The following is a 25,263-nucleotide window of genomic DNA, read 5'->3' on the forward strand; positions in this document are numbered from 1 at the left end:
GGCCTCAGCCACTGGCTACTCTGAAACCTCAGGAGATTCAAGCTCTGCACACCTGTAACCGCCTGCAACCCACCTGAGGACACCAGGCTGGTTGGGAACTGATGTTGATAATTCATAATTTTGTAAAAGTAAAAGACTTTTGTAAAGATCACCGATTGCTAAGGCTGATAATAGTTTTGTTTATAGTAGTGATATCGTTTGGAATTGCATGTTTAAGAGCAATAAATACTCTTCAGATGTGAATTTACTTACAAGTTCATAATGCAGTAGAATAAATTATTTTGGAAAAACATACAACTGTTACAATACCTTTCACCAAAAAACCAACATTACAATTTTGTTTTTCTTTAAAATTCAATCAATTGTGACTCATACAATAGCATTACCTAGAAAACATTTTGTCAGAACTGACGGAGTGAGTGCAGATATAAAAGCATCAAGGAAAGAGAAAATGCCTCTAACTCATGGATTAAAGACAAAGATTAAAAGAGAAGAGTGTGTCATTTTACATATCAAAGGAAATGTAATGACTTCAGTCTACGATAATTTGGGTTGAAATGCATCACCCCTGCACATTAAAATTTATCAGACTGATTTTTTGTGGCTACACACCATACATAGTATAGTAAAATAACCCTCAAGAAGGACATTGGTCTTTAAAATCTTGGCTTTAAGGAATGACAAATGCCTTTGAAAATATTTTGTTCAGAATCACTGTGATTATAAAAGTACTTCAGTTAGGAAATCAATCTAGAATCATTCTTAAATGGCAGTGCATTTGAAAAATGGCATTAACTTGTAATGTTTGCATTTCCAAAGAAAAATATAGAAAGAACTTAAAACAAGGTAACTGGTTTTCAAAAAAAGTATTGATTCAAAAATTTACTGCACAAAAATATGTACTTCTTAAGTGTTTCTAATAAATTAACTCTGTAGCATTTTATGTATATTTGTGTGTGTGTGTGTGTGTGTGTGTGTATATATATATATATATATATATATATATAATCCCTGATAATCTATAAAAGAGGGTCTATAATAGTAAAATAAATGAACTTCAAAAGTACCCCCTTCATAAAATGTATTTAACATTAATTTTTCTCAAATTTTAAGGAATGTAACAATATGTACAACTCTTATGTATTAGTATAATACCAAAATAGTACAAGTCATATTAACAGGCTGTCATAACTGTAAAATGTCTGAGTCAAGTTAAAACTGGAGGACAGCTTAGGTTCGAATGAATACAATTATCCATGGAAGATTCATTTTCCAAGTGGAAATGACAATCATCTTATCTACAGTAGATTTCACAAGAGGTAGAATTCAAGTTACCAAAAAAAGGTACACGCTCAGCCATCTTTAATCAACAAATTCACAGGGAAAAAATGTGTTGGTTTCTTAGGAGATAGTCAGTTTGTGACTTTTTTAATATGAATCTGAAATACAAGATAGTGAACAGCATGAAATGGCAATTTTCAATTCCAAAAAGGTCTTAATTATGAAATCCAAATGCTGTAAAAAATGTAGAATCTAAGCAGTTTCACTGATTTAATATATTGTCTTACCTCATTAAGAATGGCCCAAACAGCAGAATTCTGAATAACTGAAAGTCGGAATGCTGAGATGGGGTTTAGGTTGGGATCCACCATTCCTTCTGCAACACCATTCTCAAATTTCCCTTCAAAGTAAAAATCAACACTCATTGGGTAGACTGAAACAAGCACACATAAATTATCACTGACTTAAAGCAGGGAAGGAAAACACCAAAATATTTCTAGTGGATGTTTTTACACAAAGAGCATGGGTGAATTTTTTTCCTTCTTTCTACCTTTATTCAACTTTTAAACGTTTCATGAAGTAGTATATGCTTAAAAACATTAGAAGCAACCTATTTAAAGAGGCAGAGCTATACATTTTCTTATTGCAAATTTTTAAAAAACCAAATATATTTGTTCTTACATCAACTAACACACAAGTTTTTAGCAAAATGTGACTTACAAACCTTACAAAATATACTCTGTACCATCTTTCAGTCTGACCACTTTGAGGATTAAGTCAATAGTAACAAATTTCAGTGCTTTAATTAGACTCACAACGGTTGGCCTTGAGCAGTTTCCAAGGTCACATCTAGACGGAATTAAAAGATGATACCTCCTCAAGGCAGTTCCAACATAAAACTCCATTATAAATGATAAGCTCAAAAAGCTCTCCTGTAAGGATAAGGACCAAGAAGTTCTATAGAAGATAACATGCTCAGTACTCAATTTTTCTTGCTGTGAGAAAACAGCAAGAAAAACAAAAATGCTACTGAAAAAGTGACAGGAAAATTGTTTGTTCTGAGCCACACTGCTCTAAGCCAGGGATAGGCAAACTTCCTAAAAAGGAGAGATAGTAAATATTTGGGGATTTGTGGGTCAAGAGGGCATCTGAGAATATCATCCAGGTACTTGTATAGAAAAAGAGAAAACTAATTTTCACAAAATTTTTATTGATGAAATTCAAAATGTGATAACTAAGTTGTTTTTTTCCTGCTAATACTAAGGAGCAGGTAATTCCTTATGGGGGGTAATACTTAAATTAACTGGTATTCAAAGTTAGTGTTCCTTATCATCGAAATCGACTGCAAATGTTCATCTGTTAATGTGGATCGACAATGAGATTTGATATATTTTATCTTGAATGCTTCCTTTCACACAGCCTAGATAACTGCAAATATTGTTATTAATCCACAAGCACATGATTTTAATGGAGCATGTCCATGACTTGGAAGGTATCTGCGTAAAATTCTATTAGATTCTTCTCTTTGATATCTGCCTCATCATTACATTGCAGATGAATCACTTTCAATCAAAGGTTGGGGGAAGCTCCTCAATTAGCTTGATATTATTACTTGCAGTTCAAATAACGTTAATAGTCATCAAAGTGACCTGAATGCAATATAAGTTTTGCACATAAGCACTGCTTTGTCTTGTACTTTTAGGTTGAATTCATTAAGAAACATTATCAAGTCTGAAGCAAAAACTAATTCTCAAAGAGATAATAGTGGTTGAGGGCAGTTCTCACTTGGAAAATTTTCAATCTTATTTCAGAGCTAAAACAAAACAAAACCAAAAAAAAAAAACCACAATAAAATTTTATCACTGCTAAGCCCCAGAACTGCTGTGTGGCAGGGCAAGTCAGGATATTCAGTTCTTATTTCTGACAAAAATTCACAGAACTGATGTTGATGAAGTCAGTGAGAGTAAGTAAAGTTCACTGGCGACACTACTGGTTCAATAAATTAATGATACACGACAGACTCAAATACTCTCTGTAAAGCACCTGCTGATGAATAATAACTTAACCATAGGCTTTAAACACCTTACATTGTTGCAAGCTTTGTAAATCTGTCCATCTAAGCCTTCTTCTCCTCCACACATATTTTCACCACCATTCATTGTAAAACATCCTAGCAGATTCCACTTCAGTTTGTACGAACTTTGTGTTTTCTCAACTGGTTTGAAAACATTCTTGCATGTACTTGTTCTCTACAGACTATTCACAGAGACCAATTCTTCAGTCACTTCAAACCTGGCATTGACTCCAAATAACAACTAGGCAGTATCAGTAATATCTGTCAACTCATCAAGAGCCAAGGAAAACTGCTCAAATAATTTGCATTGCTTTTTGACTACTGATATTGTTCCCAAAGTTCCCAACTCCTCAAGCAGTAGTTATTGCTGAAAGCCTAATGGTCCGAAATAAGTTTATTTTCTGGGCACACATATCTGCTGTAGTTAAACATGATTTAATTAACTCATCATTGGTAAATGGTTTTCTTGCTTGGCTAACACATGAGCCGGTTTGAAACTCACTTTGGTTACAGTGTCATTTGAATCTTTTACTTTTGTGAAGAAATTCTCCGTGATGAGATACCATATTTTAAATCTTCTAATTTTTCTGACCATTGCTTTCCTGTGAGTTGGGGATATTGTTGTGAGTGCTTTAGTAGTGGTAACGTACTCTTTAGCACAGCTCTTGTGTCACTGCATAATAACCACATAACCTGTCATCTAATTTTGTAAAACAACCCGTATTCCACTGTGTTAAAAAGCACAACATTCAAAGTCCACTTTTCTCTTCCTGTTTTGACATGAAGGGTAATCACTGGTAATTGTTTTAAAAATGTCACAGTAGAGTTATGTGTGTGGCACTTTAAACACTGTCAAATTATAATGCATCAAAGCTATTTGTAGTGCACTGAGCAGCAATTCAAAGCACTGAGAGCACCACCGCCATCTCTTTTGCAACTGCTCACTTATCTCTGCTGTTGTAGCATAAAAGCACACAGACAACACATAAACAAATGAGCACAGCTGTGTTAAAAGAAACTCTATTCATGGACACTGAAATTTGATTATTTTCTAGTTTTTACATGTCACAATATATTACTATTCTTATTTTTTCAACCATTTAAAAATGAAAATAAACAATGAAAAAAATTTCTACATTCTTCACTCACAGGCTATTAGAAAACAAGCAGTGGGCCACATTTGGCCCATGGGCTGTCGTTAGCTAACCGTTAAATTATGTGTCAATTCTAGAGTCTTAAAATATATTGACTAGGCTCATAGTAAGATAAGATACATTCAAATTGAAAAACCAATACTGGAGAAAGTTCATTTTCATTTGTACAGGAAATATTCAACTTATGAACTGCCAAAGTAATGTTTTTATTAAAAAAAAATTAATACTTATTTCATAAAAGTATGTCCTTATTTGGCGCTGGACTGGGGTAGGGAATGTATGCTACAAAAGTATTATTTAATATTGAGTTAGGAAGGGAATTCAGGGCTGAAAAATGCTGTGGAACTTGAAACATTTTAACTTATAATGTATCTGAATCTGTCACCTGATGAGCTCATTTAATTAGAAAAATAATTAGCAAATTATATAACTGGCCTCATTAAAACACTCTCACCCAGCAATTTTATGCTGCAGATATACTCTCACATGTGCAAAAAGCATATATAGACTGCAGCAAAAATTGTGAACAATCTAAGTGCCCATGATTAGGAGACTGGCTAATTTAATTACAATATGCTAATACAAGGGAATATTAGGCGGCCCATTAAAAGATTGAAGAAAGAATAGAAAGAACGAAGTAAAGTTGTAGATAATGCAGTTGTGACTTACTTCCATTCCTAAGAATACATTGTAGAGAAACTCTCATACATGTGCCTAAGTGTTCAGGCCAGCAAAAAGACGGAAACAAACTTTATGACCAAACAGAACAGACAGCAATATATTCATCCATGGAGATCTATACAGCAATGAAAATGAATGAGCCATAGATACACACATCCACATGGTTGAATATCACAATGGTGAGAGAAAAAAGCAAACTGTAGACTACAGAATGTCATCATTCATATCAAATTTCAAAACAAGCAAAATAAGACTGCATTATTCAGGGATATATCACACATATGTAGTAAAAGCATATATGCAAATGGTAACCACAAAATTTAGGATAGTAGTTACCTTTGGGTGGGTGGGGAAAGAAGATAATTAGGGAAGAGCAACTGAACAGGCAAATCTTAAGCTGCATACACTGATATTCATTACATTATTAGTTGTATCTTTTTGTGCATCTGAAATATTTACAATTTTTAAAAAATGTTCATCTTCCATATGCACATATGTATTTTGTTCAGTGAAAAAACAAGATGTAGAACAAGGTTGTAGAGTATGTTACCATTTATGTGTGATTGTGTGTTTTTGAAGAATATACTCAAATATTTTTATTTATGAATAGATACTTCTAGAAGAATACAAATCATTATAGCAATTGCCTCTGGGAAGCACCAGGTAGGAGGGGAAAGAAGAGGGAAGGAGACAAGTTTACCCTCTTAAATTTGTATTTGGTACCATGTACATGTATTAACTTTCCAAACAACAAATTTAACTTTTGTCCTTAACCCAATGGTCTGGTAGGTAAGCATTAAAAGATAAAAAAGAAGGGGACAATGAAGGAGGAAATGACTAAAGAGTGACTGGAATCCCCAAACCCTGGCATTAGGAGGGACTTCCAAGGTCATGCCCTCCGTGGACGCCCTTCTGCTACCCAGACGGTGGTCCATTCCTTCTTCCAGTGTTTCTCTGTGAAAGGCTCTTCTTCTGCTGTCTCATAATTTTAACCTACTAATAAATCTCGTATTTCTTTCACAGGACTGTCCTTAGTTACCATGCCACACCCATCCAGCCAACCCCACCTTCACCCATCAGGTCTCTACTAATTGCCAGCTCGTTGTCTACTGTTTCCGACAATGCCTTTGGGCATAAGTTGCTGCATAGTCTGATCCTATTGAATCCAGGCCCCTTTGTAGCGCCAGTCTTTGTGGCTTGTCCCACCCGAGTGCTCTTCTTAGCTACCTCTTTCTCTGGTTCTCTCTGTCAAACTTCTGGATGGGCTACAGTTTAGCTTGAATGTAGCTACCAGTCTCCTCCTAACTGTTTACCACCAAAATCTCCATCATATTCCACAGCGCCCTCGGGCTTGAACTTCCCCAAGTTCTGTTTCAAGTAAGGCAGTCCCCTTAGGGTGCGCTACAGAGCTCTCTGATGGCCTGCCTCTCCCCTGGAGAAAATCCCTGCACCACTGCTCAGGACCCCTGGCAGGGACAGCAGCCCACCTCCCTGCTAAAGTGACACCCCTGCTTTACAAGAGAGCACTGGGTTGTAGCAGTAGCCCTTCATGTCCTGGCTGACCTCTCCCAGTGAGCGGGGCCCAGTGGGCTGGGGGAGGTGATCAGGGCCAAGGATTCTCACCCTGCCGTGCCTGCAGCAAAGGTTCGCCCGATGAATGGAAGTTAGGTGGAGGGAAGGAGCCTCAGACTTCTAAGCTGCTCATGTCTGGAACAGAGCTTCTGCAACAGGGAGGTGGGGAGGTGACAGATGCTGGTGGTCTGCCCTTCCTGGTGAGATACCGCAGCCCTGGAGTGGGGGCTGGTGGGAGAGGGAGTCCGTGTTTTTGGCTGGACATGCAGAGTAGAGCTTCCGAGTCACTGAGCTTGGCCAGCGTGGGTAATGAGCGGGTCAGGGCTCCAATGCCACAGACTCTTAATGCTGTTACTGAGATTCAGACTTTATGAGCTAATGTTTCTCTATTTGCTGTACTTTTCTAAAAAAATACCTTTCACCAGTTATCGTTGTCTCACTAGAAAAAGGTCTGCAGAGCCCCTCACACGCCATTCAGCTAAAGCATACTTCTTAAGGGAGCAGAATTTTTTATATGAACTTGAAAAAAAATCAGCTGCTTTTGTTTCTGATGCACACTTTTGTTACACAAGGTCCTAGGTCTGATCACCCATCAGTTCTCTTCCAGTTCTAAATATGTATGAGTTGATGTTTTAGATGGTCATTATCTTCAAATTACTGCAGAGACAATCATATAAATGTCTCTATTTCCTATGCTACTTTCATAACCTAGAACACAACATTCTCAGAAATTTAATAACTCATAGGTAATAGGGTTAATAAATGTCTCATATACGCAGCGAATCTTATGAACATTTCTAGGGTAGGCTAAAATATAACCCAAATACGAAAATAATTAAACTCATCTATCCACTAAGCTATACAGAAATTAGTCAGGGTGACTGTACAAGCCTTGTAGCAAACACTGAATGACATTCACCAAACGTAAAACTGCTTGAGAGAGTTATAAGAATGCCTCTGTCCTGTATACCTACAATATTAATTGCCCAATAATCTCTTCTGCCTACCAATAGGAAAAGCATTAATTTAAGTAAAAGAAAATATATAATCATCCACTGAGTTGATGTCCATCAAAGGACAGGTCCTACGTTAATCACAGGAGATGCTTGAGCAACAAAGCCCCCTCCCCCTTCCACGGTGAGCACACAGAACTGAGCTACGAAACGTGATTACACAGAACAGGTGCATGCACTGTGGTAAGAAGAGCCAAGGAGAAGGCAGCTAAACTTGTTAATAAAGGATGAGAAAGCGTTCATCAGGAGGAGAAATATCAATCCACCGTTTCAGGCGGGGAAAGCGGACAGAGACACGGCTGGGAGCACGGGGCATTAGAGGAACACATCTTAGGACTGGAGAGATGAAGCATAAGAGGAAAGTAACAAGATACGAAAGTGGGTGGGAGCTAAGGAATCTGATCACGGAAGGTCATTAAGGTTTTCAGCCAGGTTAATACAGCATTTAGGTTTTGGCAAGGGAGCTACAGCGGCTCGGTGGACTGGCTCGGAAACAGAGGCAGAGTATCGCTGCAGTAGGGTGAATGCACATTCAGACACAAATAGACGTTTTATGCTAATGGACAGTGAAGGTGGGTGAGGGGTCTCAGAGTGTCTCCCAAGGTTAGACTCAGGCAGCTAGATGAATCGTGACAGCACAAACCACGGTGACCAATGATGAAATGTCCATATTACAGACGCTCCGGGTAGATGGCTACGTGGCCTCCACGTAGTTTGTCAGTTGGCATCTCAGTACAGATCTAAAGCTCAGGAGGGAGGCAGGGCTAAAGGCTCAGACTCTGGCATACGGATATTGCTGGGATCATGAGAGTAGCCAGCTAAGATCATCCAGTACGAGACTGCAGAAGGCAGCTGAAGGCGGATTATCTACCAGTGACAACAGTGAAGCAGCAGATGAAGAGAGAAAGAGGAACCAGGAAATGAACCTTTGATCTGAAACCCTAGTTGGGTCAAGATAATAATAAAAGTATGTACTAGAACACAGAGAACAAATAAAAGAGTACACTGGTATTTATAATCCTGAAGCTGCTTAATATCTGAAAAGAACTTAAAATTACTTCAGGACTAAGTCCAAAAAAGTAAAGGACACTTTACTAGTTTAAAGTAGGTATTACCTATTCTGAAATAACCATCTTCTAATCGTTTGTCTTTGGTTTCTTTGCTGATTTCCAAACCTTCTCTCTAAAATAGAACAAAAACATCTTATAAATAATTACTTCTATTTAAAACAAATCTAGGCTATTAATATATCTTTATACATATAAAAGTGGCATCTGTGGCACAGCTATCTCTGAAAAGAGAAAATGCCATGTCAGTCTTGAACCTTAAAAGGCTTATCAATCAGTATAAGTGCTCCACCTCAATCTGTATATAATATACTGTTGGCTAGAAATTTTTAATTTTAATTAATTTCCAGTTTAAATCAATTTAATAGAATGCTGTTTTCTATTAAAAATATACAGAAGTAAAGAACTGTGTGTTAACTTGAAAGAAATTAAGCATTCCTTAGAGACCAATAAATTAATTTTCTACATTATTCAACAGGCATTAAAACTGCATGGTATTTCGGGACTCAAAATACAAACAGCAAGTAAACATTAAAGTAAAATAATGATTCATTTATTTTCCCAGTACAAATGTCCAAGTTACCTTCCAACAGGAAACAAAATAAAGGCTCTTTCTATGAAGGCAAACGGGACAATATACCAGGTGTTCCATATTGCCAAAAGAAGTTGGTATTACTCACCACTAAGGTCCTGCCATCATGAGAATTTCTTTCATAAACAGAAAAAGCCTCAAATCAGGTCTACTAATATTAGTTCTCAAGGAAAATTTAGGGGAAAAAATAGTCATACCTTCAAAGGCAAAACTTCTACAGTTGTGTTGAGCAGAATATCCCCTGGACGTTCCTGGTTGCCACTATGGAACAAATAACTGAAAAGACAAGCATAAAAATAAAAATATAGTCAGACTATCCTTGACAAAGGTTCAGAAGGGGGCCTTACCTCAGAATAAGGTCGACGACGCTGAAGTTTGTAGTGACTGCACATCATATGTTCTGAATAGTTGCAGGGAAATTAAAACCTAAGGGGGATGCAATAACTCCTCTATCAGAGGGGCATGGTTGCTGCATAACAATAATGTACTTGACAAAAAAAAAAAAAAAAAAGATGGCAGTGTTTTTGTTGCTGTTGATGCAGCCATTAAAATGCTTGTGAATCACTTATGACAGAGTATATTGGATAATATGTGATATAAAATTACATGTAGACCACGATCTCAAAGTAGAAAGTGCACACAGTTCCCAAGAAAAAAAAAGTGTCAATATGGTCATAATGGTATCCTTGGGGTTATGATTTTTTTTCCTCATTCTTCACACCTTAAAACTTTTGTATAATGAACACATACATATGTTACACAGAGAATATTTTTCCTAACACTTCACTTCTGTATTAATAAATACAACTTCTGCTTTTTCCCCTCTCAGCAAATAAGTTATGGTGAAAATCAAATGATCCCTTTTCTCTGTCCTAGGAAGGGTGGGTCTATGCATGGACTCCAAGAAAATTCATATATACTGTCATTTTAGAAGAATTGTGTTTCGCTAGAAAAGTGCCCTCAGTAGGGGCATTATAAATATCATTTTACAGAGGTTTATTGTAAATGTATTTGTTGTTACTAAGTCTGATCTCTAATACATGAGCTCTTTAGCAGATTCTTTGATGGAATTATTTTTATTTCCTAAAAATAAACCCATAAAAGTGGTTTGAGGCTATTCTTGTTGAGGTGAAAGAAGAGTGCTATTTCTAATTCTATGAGGACTCAAGTGTGGTGAACAATACCTCACAGGGCAGAGCTCCACTACACAGTATAAAAATGAGCATTAAATAACAACAAAACCAATATTATATACTCATATAGGTGCAAAATATTACTCAAAAGTATTCTAATATGCCTTGCCAGTTATCTTCCCATTGCTTATAACATTTTTACACTTAAATTCCTCTTTAGAATCAGTTTAGAGTAACAAAAGAAAATTAATAGCATTACATGTAGCTATGCATTGTTTTTGACCACCTTAAAAAGAATTATTCCAAATTATTTTTGGCAGACTCTAAAAACCAAATGGTCTTCAAAGGAGAACATGTAACATCACATTCTGGGGATTACATGGAAGTATGCCACAGACAGTCTGGGGAACATACCCAAAACTGAGGAAAGATTGAAGGAATTGTGACTGTTAAGTAAAAAATGGGGAGAAAAAGTCCCAAATTTTGTAAAGTGAACAGAAATGCTGAAACACATAAAAGGGTTTTAAATTCCTCCATGGTGTACTAAAAGCACTTGCACTTCCAGCACTTGCAAAAGCACTGAATAGGAATAGTCATAGTCTGTCAAATTTATCATTTCAACCACATTGCTGGGCCATCCACTAGCTCGCAGTCAAATCTTAAGGGACATTCTAGGATAAGGACGTGAAAACTAATTTGGGATTCTGAGGAAGAGTTCTACATAAAAGTATTAAAAATCTATACTAAATATACATTCAGAAATACCAATAGAATTTATCAAACACACTAAATGCTGGTGTTATATCTGTAAGCAACATACCCATACTGTTACTGAGTTACACAAAATGTATTTTATAATCCAACATTTAGGACTCATTGACTGCTCACATGTGTTATATACACCAAAAATTCCGTCATAAACCACATTATGAATAAGAGGTCTGAATTGTAAGACCAAATTATATTTCAATAATGACCTACCTTTCCACATTGACTGGCTTGTCAAATTTAAACAGGATGTAGTCTCCAGCTACTGGAGTTATAGCCCAGAAGAAATCCTCCCCCATATAAGTTTTCTCCAGTGTATGTCCTTGGTAGACCTTCAGAGAAGTAGATACCTCTGCAGGGGGGTTTACATGGATTTTAAGAAGTAATGGTTTCAGGTAATCTTTATCCTAGGAGGAAAGACATATTAACAACATACGGCTCATTTATACTTAAGAAGAACAAGGATTATACAGTAGATAACAAATTGTCTGTGCATGAGAAAAATAAAATTAAATCACCAACCGTGAGTTTCTGAATTTTTCCTGTTAGTGAAGAATGCAGACCCACATGTTGGAAAAGGGAAGGTCTGAAGCGAATCCGCAGATTTGCTTTCTGTCGATCACAATGTTTCTAAATATTAAACGGGAATGTTAGTGTTACGTTATAAAGTGAAATCTTGTCCTCCTCTGAAAGATGAGAAGCCCTTTAGAAGGGTAAATACTGAAAAGAAAATCCAACTTCATCTCATAATTCCAAGTCGTGTTTTTTTAGGGTCCTCTTTGAGGCATTAATAGATTTGCTACCTACTTGATAAACAGACACGATGCGGAAATTAAAAATAAGCACTTCCAAGGGAAGAGTTAAGGATTTAATTTCAACCACCTTTCAAAATAGGTCAATACAGATTTGACTTTTAATGTTAAAATGCACAAACTCTAGAGGTTTGGTTCAAATACACAAAATACCTTTAATTGGATAATATAATGAAGAATTTGCAGATAAGAAAAAGCACATTTTGTTGCATGAAAGCAATTTGAAAATGTGAGGCAGTAAGTGGAGTACAAGCAAGGAAACAACATCAAAACAGACAAATCCAACTCAGCACAGTTGGGGGACACCTATGTTTCAGCTCTAAGTGCCCCATGGCCCAGATTTTCGATTATAACCTGCTCTCGTGTGATCATGGCGTGTGGGACCTACAGCCCTGGCAGGGCTCTCGTGCATTCATTAGCTCAGTGCTTCAGGACAGCCACGGCTACCTTGTCATGCTTTTATAAACCCTTTCCATTTTCAATGACTTTTATAAGCTTTGGGCCAAGAACATACTGAAAAAGACAAATGTATAAGACATTTCCACTTTGAAAGACCTCCAATTATTTCCTGGGTGTGAAAATGCCTAATTTTTCTCAAGAGGTTTCCTTCATTAGCATTATTGCTAACAGGAGAGTAGAGGTGAAATCGTATATTTTATTTACACAAAGAAAACACTCAAGTGGAAGAAGAGGGAAGGTAAGGGAGGGAGAGGACAGGGGAGGAGGGAGGAGAGGGGAGGTGGGATGGTGGAGGGGAGAGAGGAGGAGAAGCTGCAGTGCCTGAGACCGAGCCCGCCACTCAACACACAGGCAAGGAATGACACATTCGGGCCCGAAGAGTCAAAGCAGGTCCATACACCTTTGGAAGAATGTGTGAATGCTTTTTTTTTTTTAAAGTAACATTGGTTTATAACATTATATAAGTTCCAAATACACAACATTATACTTCTACTTCTGTATACACTACAGTGTTCTCACCACCAAGTCAGTTTCCATCCATCACCATACAGTTGACCCCCTTTACCCATTTCACCCCCACACTCAGCCCCTGCCCCGTCCCCTCTGGTAACCACTACTCTGTTCTTGTAACTACGTGTTTGTTTTCGCTTGGTACTATTGGTGGGAATGTAAACTGGTACAGCCACTGTGGAAAACAGTATGGAGATTCCTCAAAAAACTAGGAAGTACCATATATGACCCAGCAATCCCACTTCTGGGTATTTATCCAAAGAACACGAAAACATTAATCAGAAAAGATACATGCACCCCTATGTTCATTACAACATTATTTACAATAGCCACGATATGGAAACAACCTAAGTGCCCATCAACAGATGAATGGATAAAGATGTGCTGTGTACACACACACACACACAGAGACACACCCACACACACACAGAGGAATACTACTCAAACATATAGAAGATGAAATCTTTCCATTTGCAACAACATGGATGAACCTTGAGGGTATTATGCTCAGTGAAATAAGTGTGAATGGAAGGGTCTCCTAGACCACTGTCAAAGGGATGTGATTCTGGAGCCAGCAAGTATGTGGTGACAGCTTCCGTGACATCCTAGTGGAAGCAGCTGAAAAATTACGGGCCATAGAAAGAAGGGTGAAAGAATGTGTCTTCATGGTTTTAATTTTTACTTTCAGAGATTTTCACCTCACAAGCTCACTTAAGAACCTAACCACCATATTAGATAAAACTGCACAGGACCAATTAAAGGCAAGTGTGTTGTACAAATGTAAAGATGACGTGAATTGTTCTGTGTCCTACAATAAAAATTCCTGTAAATCACAAAGAAAATACAGGTAAGGGCTTACATCATAAAAATGAGTTGATTGAATCAATTTATATGTTCAGTCATTGTTGGAAAGCTGGTACTCTGCTATTTCGCTACACACCGTGATTTGCTCTAAGAAAGTGGTTATTTTTAAAAGAGAGAGAGAGAAAGCAATAGCTTACGGACACCTGAAGAGGGTGCCCTAAAAACTAACTGGCAGATAGGATGATCAAACTGTTCTAGGGAATATAAGGTCATGAAATCAAATTAAATGTTTATTTGTGAAAATAAGTCAACACTATAATGACATACGCTTATAATAAAGATTTCCTTGTTATTACATGTCAAAGTGACTCATTCATTTTTAAGAATGTGTACATTCATATTTTATTTATGCTTACAGCCAATAATTTAAAAAAATTTTCCAGAGATACAATTCAAATTAGACAAGAAAAACATATTAATTTACTTTTTACAATAAGATTTCAATGGAGATAACTTAATATTTGAATAGTCCAAGCAAAAATCACTGTTTACTTACTTACCTGTCACCAACATCCCAAAGGTCAGCATATCAGCATGTACATTGGCTTCTTACAAGTAACACAATACAAAAAAGGTACACTTTTGACTTGTCACTGTTTTGGTATAAAATATGACTTCCATTCTATTCCTTATATCCAGGTGTGCTGGGGTCTGATATTGTCCCCAAAGTATTTGAAAAAAGAAAGCTGACAGAGGATGTGAAGAAAACCAAAACAACTCCCCGCCCCGCCGCCCCCCCACCCCAACACAGGACAGATATGGCCAACAGCAAGGAAACACGAGAGCCTCAAGACACAATAAACATTCATCAGCAATTTAAAGAAAGGTGCGCTTCACTGACTTAAAAGTCCCTCCAGAACAGGAACTTCTTGTAGTTCTAGAAAGAAGGCAAACACTTACACTGGTAAGTGGAAACACTGTTTTCTTTCAGCTACCTATTTAACTGTTCGTTTACAACATCTGGTTCCCTAAGAGTCATCACTTTCACTAAAAACATAAAAGAAGCCTCTTCCACTCGCATAAGAAATTAACTTACTGCATCTTTTTCAGGGTTGCAGACTTTCACCCACAGAATATGGTCCAAGAGCCAATCAATGGGTTTCTCCTTATAGAACATAAATATGAATTCCACAATTAGAGTGAGGTCTGGCGCTTGAAACATTTTACCTGAAAAGATATTCCCAATCAGTAACTGTAATAAAGAAGCCAAGCATCAAAATGGCTTAAATGAGTGAAATCCGTACAACAAATACACTAAAGCTTGTGCTTTCAACTATAAATCATTATCAATAATTTCCCCACCTCTTATCAAAAACAAACTTGCTTTAGCTAAGTTTAGTTGTCACCTGAGTATAAACAGAAGTAGGTACTGAACTCCTAACTTTCTCCATTACAAAATCTATCATACAACTACTAGCTCAAAGGATTCAAGAAGCAAGCTGGAGATTTTTCCTTCATGTCTTATTAAAATTCTTCCCATAAAAAAGGAACTTAAGAGGTTTAAGTAAAAAAAAAAAAAAAAATTAACCAAATCAATAAAAGCAAAAAACAAGGACTCCTGATTTTGTCTTCACTGAAACCTTCGCAAATAAAGATGTTTTTTGAGTCTTAAATTAAGTTTTGAGATAAATGATCAACAAGATCAAAGCCCCAGCCTCTAATTCTTACAGATTTAAAGCATTAGAGGAAGTGAAATGTTACTCTCTGGGGTGTTTTTTAAGACCTATAAATTTCCTTCAACCTTCAACTTTAAACATATTCTCTTTAGTTGGATACTTCAGGAATTTTAATGAAAAAAAACTTTAAAAATAAGTACCCTTACTAGTCCATGAAAGCAACACATGAATACAAATTAATGACTGAACAAGAACTTCATGTACTATGTCAAATACCAGGAATTCCTATTAGAAAACCACTAGTGCAGGACTCTTCTTAAAAGAATCCCAATCTTGCAAAAGCTCTGGGCTTTAAAACAGGAACTCGAAGTGTCCAAGAAGAAGGAACGAGACATGCTCCCCAGGACAGTGGTTGGCTCTTTGTGGACATGAAAAGCCAGCAGGGCTGCCTTGCAGAACTCCAGAGTAAATAATACCATCTTAGAACGCTCCAAATACTGTTTTGGGTTGACTTTCAATATTTTATACACAGAAGTTTACCGAAATTAAATTTTCTCAAAAGCAATCCATTTCCAGAGGAAAAAAGACAACTTTAAGGTAAAAAAAAAATAGTCTAAGATTCTAAGTCACAGTTATTTCTGAGAAGTAAATAAATCTAAAACTTTTCTTACCAATGAAGCCCAGCTGGGAGAACTCAAGTATCATCCATTCCTCAGAAGAAAGTTGAAGTGCAAAATTTTTTATGGTGTTAAAGTAATTCTGTTTGACAATAATATCATCTTCAAGCTAAAGAAAGTTGAACAATCATATTAATAAATCAGAAAGAGAAGGAAGATTTAAAGAGGACATTCTTTACTATGGAAAAACTCAAGCACACTTTTATAATGACAATCAAGGAAACAATGGTCAAAAATGATGAAAATATAAAAATAAATTTTAGGACTTTCCTGGCAGTCCAGTGGTTAAGACTCCACGCTCCCAATGCAGGGGGCACGGGTTCCATCCCTGGTCGGGGAAACTAAGATCCCACATGCCACGTGGTGCGGCCAAAAAATATATAATAATAATAATAATGATAAAATAAAAAGGAAAAATTATAAAAAATAACTAAAATAAAAATATATTTTATTAAAAGAAAGCAAGGAAAATAAAATGGCAGATGCACACAGCAAGTCAACAAAACCACTCCCTTACCATGGGAAATAACAAAACCACTCCATGAACTACTCCTTTTGGTCCTTTTGTGGCTCCCAACATGATTTCACACTATCCTGTTTTCTTTTCAAAGGAAAAGAATTTTATAGGCCTTTTAATTTTTTTTTTTTTTTTTTTTTGCTTTTTACATAATACATGTAACAAGTCAAAAAAAGAAAATAGCTAGCAGCTCTCCCTCTCTGCCCTCCACCCTGCTAGTAGAAGTGACCAATGTTCAAGGTTGGGTGTGCACCCACTGCACACCTTCAATATGAGTATACAGCACAGGTAGACCCATACCTACCTCAAGGTTCCCACCACCTTTACATTTTTATTAAAAAGGGATCACATTATGAAACTGGCTTTTTTCTCTTAATATATCATGAATATCTTTCCAGGTTAAAAAGTATATATTTAAAGCATTCTCTCTAGCAGATTCATACTATTCCCTGGCATCGATGGACAAATCATTCACCTGCTCACAGGCAGACACCCAGGTTGTCTCTCATTCTTTGTCAATGCAAACAATGCTTACACTTCATATCAGTGCTATTCATTTCTGTAGGATGGGTTCCTAAAAGTTCTCTTTTTATATTTTAAAAGATATCTTCAAAATACTTAAGCTGTAGCAACTCAAGAGTGCCAGTTAACCCCATGTGCTCTGCCATCACCACATGTGTTACTGGAATGTTTACCAGTTCAACAGGGAGTTGACAGAGACCAGGGATCATGAGTATCTGCAAAGACTTCCTCCCCAAATCTCCTTTCATAAAATTTTAAAGTCATAAGATGATTTTTTTTTACATATATACATTATTTTTTAATATTCTTTTCCATTGATGATTTTAATATCCTAAGAAAACGCTTCCTTTTCTTAATGACACATTATCATTTCTAGTTATCTGCAAGTAATTTTCACTTATTTTAGTATTTAGATTTTTTTCATGTGTTTAAGTCCTATAAGCTTTCTTCCTATCTGTGAAGAAACAGTAGCAATATTTGGAAAGATACGATTTTGACTCACCCAATATTTACTGAGCTTTGATTATGTTCCAGACACAGTACTAAACCCTGGGAACCCACCAGTGAACAGAAAAGACAAGTTTTACACCCTCAGAGCTTGTAGGGAAGCCAGAGGGAAAACCAGACAAAGCACAAAGCCCCGCTGGCACCTAACCATGCTTTCCCAAAGAAAAGATGCCCACACTCACACGCAAACATTGGCTGTGGACGCCCAAAGGAAAGATGACCCCCAGTACAAGGTACTTCCAAGTTTTTCCAATAAGTAGATTAAAAAACAAGCTTGGAAGAGAGACGCAGACGTAGGGAACACACGTGTGGACACGAGGGGGGGGAGCAGGGGTGGGATGAATTGGGAGATTGGGATTGACATATACACCATGTGTAAAACAGATAGCTAGTGGGAACCTGCTATATAGCACAGGGAGCTCAGTTCGGTGCTCTGTGGTGACCTAGATGGGTGGGATGGGAGAGTGTGGGAGGGAAGTCCAAGAGGGAGGGAATATATGTACACATATAGTTGATTCACTTCGTTGTATAGGAGAAACTAACACAACATTGTGAAGCAACTATACCCCAATTTAAAAAAAAAAAAAAAAAACAAGCTTGGGACTGATTTAAATATACAGAAGTGTAGGTGAAATAATTAAATGCCTACTTAAAATTTAGTACACTAAATTTGGTTACCACCAAAAATTTACATTTTTTATATTAAATTAGAAAAATTGCTTTGTTCCACTCTCACACCTCATCAAACAACTTCACTTTTTAAAAAACTTTTAAAGATAACTGTAGATTCATATGCAGCTATAAAAAATAATACAGAGACCCAAAATACCCCCAATATATATCCTCCAATATAATTACAGCACAATATCACTACCAGGAAATTGACTCTGATACAATTCAACCACGTTATTCAAATTTCACCAGTTTTACATGCACTCAGTTGTGTGTAGTTGTGTGTCTGTGTGTTTAGCTCCATGCAATCTTAACACGTGTACATGTGCAGGAGCACCCGTAGAGCTAGGACACAGATCAGTTCCGTCACAGGGACTCTCATGCTACCCTTGACATCCTCAGCCACCTTCCTCCTCTCCCCCCTTCCTAGCCGCTGGTAACCAAGAGTGTTCTCCATCTCCATAATTTTGTCATTTCAAGAATGCTATATAGGGACCTCCCTGGTGGTGCAGTGGTTAGGAATCTGCCTGCCAATGCAGGGGACACAGGTTCGAGCCCTGGTCCAGGAACATCCCACATGCCGCGGAGCAACTAAGCTCGTGCGCCACAACTACTGAGCCCACGTGCTCTAGAGCCCACGAGCCACAACTACTGAAGCCCGCACGCCTAGAGCCCGTGCTCCGCAACGAGAGAAGCCACCACAATGAGAAGCCCGGACACCACAACGAAGAGTAGCCCCCGCTCACCGCAACTAGAGAAAGCCCGCGCACAGCAATGAAGACCCAATGCAGCCAAAAATTAAATTAATTAATTAAATTAAAAAAAAAAAAAAAGAATGCTATATAAAGACTGGCTTTTTAAACTGAGCATAATTCCCCTGAGATCCAAGATGTCGTGTATCATAGTTCATGTCTCTTCATTATTTGGTACTCCACGGTACGAATGCGCCACAGTTTGTTTAACCAGTCACCTGCTGAAGAATATATGGGTTGTTTCCAGGGTTTGCTATTATGAATGAAGCTGCTATGAACCTGCACATACAGGTCTTTTCATATGTTCTTCTCTGACATCAATGTTTTATCATGGCAAGAGCCACTTTTTGAAAAATCTAACATATATCCCATTAGTAGTCGCTAGTTTATAGAGAGAAGTTAAAATACAAGATGTAAAATATTGCTTTTGCACTACGCAACTGTAGTATCTGAAAGAGATGGAATATTATATTTACATTTTTGCTCCAATTTTTTAAATGTACAAGGAGAAAACAAAAACTAATGGTGGTTACCCATGGGGGAGGGAGACAACACGGGAAGGGGACAGGGATAAAAAGGAGACTTCTGTAAATATATCTTGTTTTATATAACTTTTGATTTGGGAATGTTTTTTACAACTAAAAAGGAAAAAAAATCCTAAAAACTGAATACAAATGGAAACAAATGAACCTAGTTTCATATCAGGTTGTCAGTGTGGTCACACAGTATGAAGAATTTTGTCGAGTGACTTTCAAACACAGAATTTTGACTATATATCCATATCAGGATATACTCTTACGGAGGAAAAAAGGACGAAAAAATTTTAATTGCATTTAGTAGTCTAACTGTTAGTAGTGATATTGGTATTGTTATTTTGAAACCATTCTAGGTATACTATAGAATAAAAGAATTATGTTATTTAGATAATTTTTACTAAAACCAAGACTTTCAATGTAAGAGAAAAGAAATATATGTAAAATTCAAAAAAGTTAAATAAAAATACTATAATCTTACACTTGAATTGGGACTATCAATATAAACGCAATTTTTTTTCTTCTGAGAAATAAAATGTTCTTTTCCTTATTAAAACACCTAGAAGCAAAGACACAATAGCAATGAGCATCTCAAGCACAGAGACTGTGGCCCTGAATACCATATACCTCTAAAAAGAACAGGGCTCCTTAGAGAAATGGCTGGTTCTAGATCTGGGATAGGAAATGTTCAGGATGTGCCAGTCAGCAAGGAAGTGATCAAAGATTACTGGACTTACATGAAAAGAATACAAGAGCCAATTTGAAGAGATTCCCACTGGCTTATGATGGGCCAATACAAGCATCAATATGAATAATGCTTGCAAAGATTGAGGCAAACCATATCTCTTTTTAAAAATCCATGAGTTCATAACAATACTCTAAAAATGGTCACCACTGGAGATTGCTATGGTATCAACTATAAAAATTAACAAAGAGAAAGAATCAAGCATTTATTCTTCCCTTCCTTTGTGAACTATTTTTCAAGATAACCGAATGGTTAAGAAGGGAGAGTCCTTTATAGAAGAACTCTACTTATAAGAACATTACAATTCTTAGAATTAGAAAATTACCAGTTGGCAACCTCTAATGACATAAGCGATCTGGGGGAAAATAATCAATGGAAACTGAAACCATAGGAGGAATGGCTGCTGGGGAGCTGTTTAATAAAGGAGAGATGAGATTGACAACCCTACACCCACTGATTAAATCTCAGCGTCACTAAAAGTGGGACAACCTGACAACAAAGTGCATCACTATGTTATAAAGGAAGAACTATGCAGTACCACCTATGAAGTGTCTGCATCATCAAACAGTTTTCTAGAAGACTGTCTTCAAGTCCAAGTCATTTGTGATACAGCACTTTATGGAGCCGGGTGTGCTGCTGTAATGGGAAACTTCATTACAAGCCACAAGCAAAACACTAGGGCAGCTGACATTTTCTTTTCCCTTTAGATGTACATCTGTGATGACCACAGAGTAACCGCTGTCTCTACTGGCTTTTTTTTTTTTTTTTTGGCCGCGCTGCTTGGCTTGAGGGATCTTAGTTCCCCAACCAGGGATTGAACCTGTGCCCTCGGCAGTGAAAGCATGAAGTCCTAACCACTGGACCGCCAGGGAATTCCCTCTATTGCCTTTTTAAAAGTACTCTTTAAAAGTCTTGGGTAGGGGACTTCCCTGGTGGCGCAGTGGTTAAGAATCCGCCTGCCAATGCAGGGGACACGGGTTCGAGCCCTGGTCCGGGAAGATTCCACATGCCACGGAGCAACTAAGCCCACACGCCACAACTACTGAGCCTGTGCTCTAGAGCCCGCGAGCCACAACTACTGAAGCCCGCACACCTAGAGCCCGTGCTCCGCAACAAGAGAAGCCACTGCAGTGAGAAGCCCGTGCACTGCAACGAAGAGTAGCCCCTGCTCGCCGCAACTAGAGAAAGCCCACGCGCAGCAACAAAGACCCAACACAGCCACAATAAATAAATAAATAAATAAATAAAATAAATTTAAAAAAAAAAGTCTTGGGTTGGATACACCCCCAACATATGCAATCTTGAAGTCATATCCCTGGGATAATTATGAAGTCTGGATTACAATACTTTGTACATCATAATGAACTCACTGAGCGAATTCTATACATTATGTAAAGACCTGAAGGTAAAGCAACTCCCTCTTTTCTGAGGCATAATTTTTGGGCAAATAGGGTAATTTTAAGAATGTCCAGTGGATCCATATGTGAAAGAGCTGAAAAGCTGGTAGCAATCTTAATGACCAACAATAAGATCATCGTGATAGCTGAATAATGGTACTTCAAGAAGCAATTAAAAATTATACCAATCTATAATTACTGGCATATAAAGGTGTCTACAGTATGTTAAATGACAGCAAAACAGGCTTTAAGACAGTATGTACAGTACACTCCTGTTATAAAAAGGGTTGTATTAAATGAGTTAATATGTGAAAAACATAAATTTTAAAGAACAATGCCTGACACGTGGTTAAGTATGCAATAAATGTTAGTTCATAGCAGCTGTTATTGTTATAATATATCATATATTGACCCTGCTTAGGGGAAGTTTTCCTTACCATCCTCTTTCTTAACCCCCATCCTTTCCTCAATTTTTAAATATTAACTTTTCCTACACTCCCCCCAAAAGCTTTAAGGTTCCATTCATTCTTCCCTTGGAGGAAAATTGGAAACAAATTTTAAAAGTGATATAGCTACACTTTTAAATTGTCTCTATAAAGTTCTTGGCCATAATGTAAATATTTATATATTGGCCCTAGAACAAAGAGCAAGGTTCAACTACCATAATATTTGGTATACATTAAAATAAAATGCTGTGAAATTATTATCTTAAAACTAAAATCAGACTTCTCTAATGTATTTAGAGGAAATGTACTACCTATATCTAGGATATTGTGTTTTTTTATATGCACAGCTGTTGCATCCTGTTATAGACTATGTTGCACTCTATCATCATTTCCATTTTCCATCCTGTGAACCAAGGAAGGGTTCACGCACACTGGAATGCAGCTGGCCCGAGGTACAATGTCAAAGGAGACAAAGTCTGCCCTCAAGAAGTCCACCTTCCCATGTGATGCCAGCTTCTTTTCTTCTTTCTTTCCCTCCCCAGCCCCTGCCAACAGCTGCTTAATCATGTCCTTCCTGTTCAGGGACCAGGGCTGCTTCTTGCCACTCTCATCCAAACACCCACCCAGGAGAGGATCTAATAAACTTTTTATACTGGAAAAAAAAATAATTGACAGGCTTCGTGTGCCATATACCTCTCAGGGGTATTTGCATTTTGAACAAAGGATAAAGATGTTTGGTTAAAGAAGTGAAATTCCAGTGGTGAAATTTAAGCTTAAGCATTAAATGGAGAATGAGGTTTGAAAGAAACAAGAGCTTCCTAGAATTATTTAAGTTGTTGCCTACCTGGCTAACTTAAAACCCGTATCATGATGGACTTACTGTTTTAGCCATGCTGCTAAAAGTTGCACCATTAGAACTAAATGTCAGCTTTATTATCTTCAGTACAAATGAAAATGTACTGAAGCGCACAAAACAACTATTTACCATAAGACCACCAAAATAATTATGAGCTAAACCAGCGAGTGGAGCTGCAGAGCCCATGTTCTCAGTGATGTGATCAACCTTTCTGCTCTGGCATACTGTTATGATCTTATATATTTTAGAGGGTTTATGCTTTCAAAACTTCGTTTTAATGAAAATATACCCTTCATATTACTTTTTCTTTAAAAGTGTGAAAAAAAAAACAAACACACACTTACCTGGATGTAATATGTGCCCTTTTCCTGAGCATACATCATTAGAAAACAATAATCAAGGTTTTGCTTTGTTCTCCATCTGAAATAAAAATTTTCAAAAAAAGTTAGGGACTTCCCTGGTGGCACAGTGGTTAAGAATCCACCTGCCAACACAGGGGACACGGGTTTTATCCCTGGCCCGGGAAGATCCCGCTGAGCAACTAAGCCCGAGCAACTAGCCTGCGCTCTAGAGCCCGCGTGCCACAACTACTGAGCCTGCGTGCCGTAACTACTGAGGCCCACACGCCTAGAGCCCGTGCTCCGCAACAAGAGAAGCCAGTGCAATGAGAAGATCGCGCACCGCAACGAAGAGTAGCCCCCGCTCGCCACAACTAGAGAAAGTCTGTGCGCAGCAACGAAGACCCAACGCAGCCAAAAAAAAAAAATAAATAAGTTAGGAATCAGACTCAAAGTTAGCAAAATAAGGTTAGATGTATAATATTTTATAATATATAAAATATTTTATACTATATACATATATGCAATATATACATCACATATTGTATATACGATATTATATACACAATGTATAGTTATGTATTAGATAGGTAGATAGATAAATAGATGGATGGATATCACACATACAGGATATATCCACTTAGGAGAGAGTGAATGAGAATTCACTCTTCTCTAATGAAGGCTTTATCGAAATATATTCTCAAAAACACTAATCCTCAAGGTGTCCTGAGGAAAAAAGGAGTCTAATGTCAAGTAAGTTTGGGAAGGACACATATTCCTCTTCTAGAGACGTATTAGTATATTAGAGGCATTGAAACATTCAGCAGTAAATACATTTGTTGAAAAAAAGTTTTTAATCCAATATTTTCCAAATTTTCTTGACCACAGCCCCCTTTTCCAGTAATATCTTAAACTAGTGCTAGGAACTAGTGCTTCACATACAGGTAAAAATGCTTTAAAAACCCAAAATATCATATTAAAATTTACAATATTAGGTCCTTTTGGTGAATTCTTGGCAGTCTACAGAAACACACTGACCAATGTGAATAAGAGAAGTGGTTTTTCTAAAAGCCAGTTTAAAAAAAAAAGCACACAATAAAATAAAAGCTTTGAACCACTAAGTAAACTTCTCCAGAAAATACCTTGCAAGCTGATATGAATTTAATGAGTCTATCCAGAGTTTTTTTTCAAACAAGTTCAATCCTAAATTTTTAAAATAACATTATATTTATTGAGAGATAATTAACCAATTATAGGGACATATCTGTTTTTGTGACAAATTAACAACTCAAGAAATACAATAAATCTCTTCCCAACACAGTGTTTTTGTCCTTTTTTCTGGTTATAGGCAATCCCAAAATAATGCCAATATCTCTTAGCTTACTTTGTCTTTAATAACAACACAAGAAAATTTTCTAACTCTTTCAATTTTAGAGATTCAGAGATAAATAAACTCAATTGACTAATGATTTTATTGCAATACAATTCTGCACAAGAGTATTATTGTTTTTATCACTTTTATTGGATCTGTTCTCATTTATGTTACATACAGACATGAGATTTCTATCTGGACTAACTTTTGAGTTATACTGAATATACTCTTAAGAAAAGTTATAACAACACAGAGCAGCACGGTTATAAAATTCATTAAGTTTACCAAATTCAACCTCTCATCAGAAACTCCACAGAATTTCCAGTAAAATAA

General features: G+C 37.0%; 1 protein-coding gene across 2 annotated transcripts in view; it reads right to left on the bottom strand.

The window, feature by feature from the left end:
* Nucleotides 1-1,190: 1,190 nt before the first annotated feature.
* Nucleotides 1,191-25,263, bottom strand: part of MGAT4A (alpha-1,3-mannosyl-glycoprotein 4-beta-N-acetylglucosaminyltransferase A) — a 111,291-nt gene continuing 87,218 nt past the window's right edge. For both annotated transcript variants that reach the window (XM_061210478.1, XM_061210477.1), the window contains exons 8-16: nt 23,565-23,640; nt 16,268-16,382; nt 15,017-15,147; nt 11,858-11,965; nt 11,549-11,742; nt 9,632-9,710; nt 8,891-8,957; nt 1,569-1,681; nt 1,191-1,439 (exon numbers count right to left, since the gene is read on the bottom strand). In XM_061210478.1, the coding sequence (XP_061066461.1) occupies nt 1,413-1,439; nt 1,569-1,681; nt 8,891-8,957; nt 9,632-9,710; nt 11,549-11,742; nt 11,858-11,965; nt 15,017-15,147; nt 16,268-16,382; nt 23,565-23,640 (910 nt within the window). In that variant the 3' untranslated portion in view covers nt 1,191-1,412. The remainder of the gene's footprint in view (nt 1,440-1,568; nt 1,682-8,890; nt 8,958-9,631; nt 9,711-11,548; nt 11,743-11,857; nt 11,966-15,016; nt 15,148-16,267; nt 16,383-23,564; nt 23,641-25,263) is intronic.

This window comes from Eubalaena glacialis, chromosome 14, assembly GCF_028564815.1.
Source record: "Eubalaena glacialis isolate mEubGla1 chromosome 14, mEubGla1.1.hap2.+ XY, whole genome shotgun sequence".
Lineage (NCBI taxonomy): Eukaryota > Metazoa > Chordata > Mammalia > Artiodactyla > Balaenidae > Eubalaena > Eubalaena glacialis.